Source organism: Elephantulus edwardii, unplaced genomic scaffold (assembly GCF_000299155.1).
Source record: "Elephantulus edwardii isolate Elephantulus edwardi_28Jun2011 unplaced genomic scaffold, EleEdw1.0 scaffold00239, whole genome shotgun sequence".
Classification (NCBI taxonomy): Eukaryota; Metazoa; Chordata; class Mammalia; order Macroscelidea; family Macroscelididae; genus Elephantulus; species Elephantulus edwardii.
Window position 1 is genome coordinate 3266950 of NW_006399989.1, and position 2859 is coordinate 3269808.

Below are 2859 nucleotides of genomic sequence, written 5' to 3' on the forward strand. Positions count from 1 at the left end.
TTCAGCAGGAAGCAGGCACAAGAAAGAGAGGCTGGGATGTTAAGTCTGGACAAAGCGGGTAAAGAGAAGAATGAAGAATTCAAAATTCAAATGCTGACAGCCTTGCCTGCCATTGATAAGAAGAGCAAACGACCTTGCCTGCCTAGCTGGGCTAGCAGGTGGACTGTAAATAAAAGTGGAATGTCCCTCCCTAAAGACACTGTTATAAAAACCCTCTCCAATAAGTTCACAGTGTGACTTCCCCATTCTGCAACCCCAAAATAAGGAACTTCATCTGGGAGCTCCCTTATTCTTCCCCCCTTTAATAAAGCTGCATTAACCTTTCTCTTGTTCTCTCTGATTTTTTCCTTAAGTCTGCTAACTTAACAGTTGGTTCTTTGAAAAGGTCAATAAAATCAACAAACCACTAGCAAAACTAACAAAAGAAAAGAAGGAAAAGACACAGTACAAATAAGAGATGAAATGGGCAACATCACAACAGAAAAAAACTAAAAAAAGGCTAACATTGGGATATTATGAAAAACTATACTTAAACAAATATGAAAACCTAGAGGAAATGGACAAATACTTAGAAACGCACAACCTACCTAAACTGACACAAACTGAAATTGAACACCTGAACAGACCCAATACAAAAGAAGAAATTGAAAATAAAACAACTTCCAGCCAAAAAAATCCCTGGACCAGATGGCTTTACAAGTGAATTTTATCAGCTATTCAGAGAAAAACTGTTACCAATCCTACAAAAACTATTTCAGAAAATAGAATAAGAGGGAATTCTCCCAGACATATTCTATGAAGCAAACATATCCTTGATACCAAAGCCAGGAAAGGATACCAAAATAGAAAACTATGGGCCAATCAATATCTCTTATGAACATAAAAGCAAAAATCCTGAATAAAATCCTGGCCAATAGAATCAAATGATAAATTAAAAAAAGTCACCATGACGAAGTGGGATTCATAATGTAATTCATCACATTAACAAAGCAAAGAACAAGAACCACATGATCCTATGAATGGATTCAGAAAAGGCCTTTGACAACACCCTTTCCTGATTAAAACACTCAACAAAATAGGATTAGAGAGGAATTTCTTCAACATAGTAAAAAATACATACGAAACCCCGAAAGTCAACATTGTTCTCAATGGAGAGAGGTTAAAGGCACTCCCTCTAAGAACAGGAACTAGGCAAGGATGCCCACTATCATCTCGCCTATTTAATATTGTATCGGAAGTCTTGCTGATAGCAATAAGAGAAGGAAATAAGAGCAATGAGAATTTCATTGCCCTTCCTGTATCACCAGGAATTCTTGTTCTTTAATGTTTCATAAAATCGAAGTCTAAAAATCCCATCCGCGCCCCACACAAAGGCTGGGTTTTCAGAGGCAGTAAAATCCAAGAGATTGTCCATCCATCTCCAGCAGGAACAGCTGGCGGATTTAAACCTCCTGCCTTCGGGATTACAGTGTGTTTGCTTACCACTAGGCCAGCAAGGGCTTCCCATCTGTGCTAAGAACATGGAAAGAACTAGAGCCAGAAAGAAGGGATTGCCAAACCTCCTTCCAGGCTAGAGGATTCTCCCTGCCCCACTCAGGAAAGTTTTATCGGAGTCTCAGGGAGAAGTGAAGAGCGAGAAGGAACGGAAAAGGCGGGGCAAGGGTTGCTTTGCCTGAGCGAAGGCTAATGGTCATTTAAAGAGGGTGACGGAGATGCTCGTGGATTGGCGTGTGCGCACGTCGATCTTTCCTCCAAGGCGGACACAAGACTACTCTATGGGAGCTGGTTGGTCCAGCAGCGCCAAGCAGTCCTTGGCTACGGTTGGTTGGTAGGGCGATTGAAAGGAAACGGAGAAGGCGTTGTGGCCCTGTTTGGGAATCAAGGCGCAAGCAGGCTGGGAGGCTCTGTAGGGTGGTGTTCTGGAGTCTAAATTAGTGAGACCTGTGGGTCAGGACTATGGGCTGCTTCTTCTCCAAAAGACAGAAGACCGAGAAAGATTCTCGGCCTGAGGGCGATGAGGAGCGACCCAAACAGTACAGTTGGGACCAGCGCGAGAAGGTAAGGAAAGCTTTGTAGCTAGTCTTTGGCCCTGGCTCACCTCAACCTCTCAGAGGGTCCTTTAAGATCTGGGAAAGACTGCAGCTTTCACTCGCGCGCTCACTCTCTTAAATGTGTGTAGCTGATGTCTAGACTTTTGAGGAGAGGTGGGTGTAAAATTCAGCAACTGAGATGGCACCTCTGTGGTTGTTAAGCTCTTAAAAGGGTCTTTACACCCTTGTTTAGGTATATAAACCACCGGGACGCTCTCCCTCGGCTCGGCACCTTGACTTCCACAAGTGAAGACGTTGAGTAGGGAAGGAAGGAGAGGAGAGAATGCCCCAAAATCTCAAATCAGCTCATTTTTTTCTACTGCTTGGAGAGCGGTTTTTGTGCAGTCTTTGAGATACACACAGCACTGTTCTTTGATGTTTTCTCTTTTGTCTACACTCTCTGGTAAATATCTTTGGTTCCTCAATATATTCTACTAATGACTTTTCTTAGTAACTAAGTAGACTAGTATATAGTCATAAATTTTATGTTTCCTTTTTCTACATAGTTCTTTGTGCTTGGTAAATACTTTGATATTGTTGTTTTGTGCCTAAAAGTCGGAACCGACTCTCCCAAGAGGAGATTGCCTATCCTTCTCCGGAAGAGCAGTTGGTAGATTTAAAGGCATCTCTTGGCATTGAACTGTAGCTCCCTAAATACTGTGATAGACTTTGTTGTTGTTGTTGTTGTTGTTGTTGTTATGTGCCGTCGAGTCGCCTGCGACTCATAGCAACCCTATGTACAACAGCCCTAAACTCCGCTCTGTCCTGT

At 42.6% G+C, this 2859-nt stretch overlaps 1 protein-coding gene across 1 annotated transcript in view; it reads left to right on the plus strand.

The window, feature by feature from the left end:
* The first annotated feature begins 1952 nt into the window (after nt 1–1952).
* The window catches only part of RP2 (retinitis pigmentosa 2 (X-linked recessive)), a 171539-nt gene continuing 170632 nt past the window's right edge, over nt 1953–2859 (plus strand). The window contains exon 1 of the mRNA XM_006898899.1: nt 1953–2058. Within this exon, the coding sequence (XP_006898961.1) occupies nt 1957–2058 (102 nt within the window). The 5' untranslated portion in view covers nt 1953–1956. The remainder of the gene's footprint in view (nt 2059–2859) is intronic.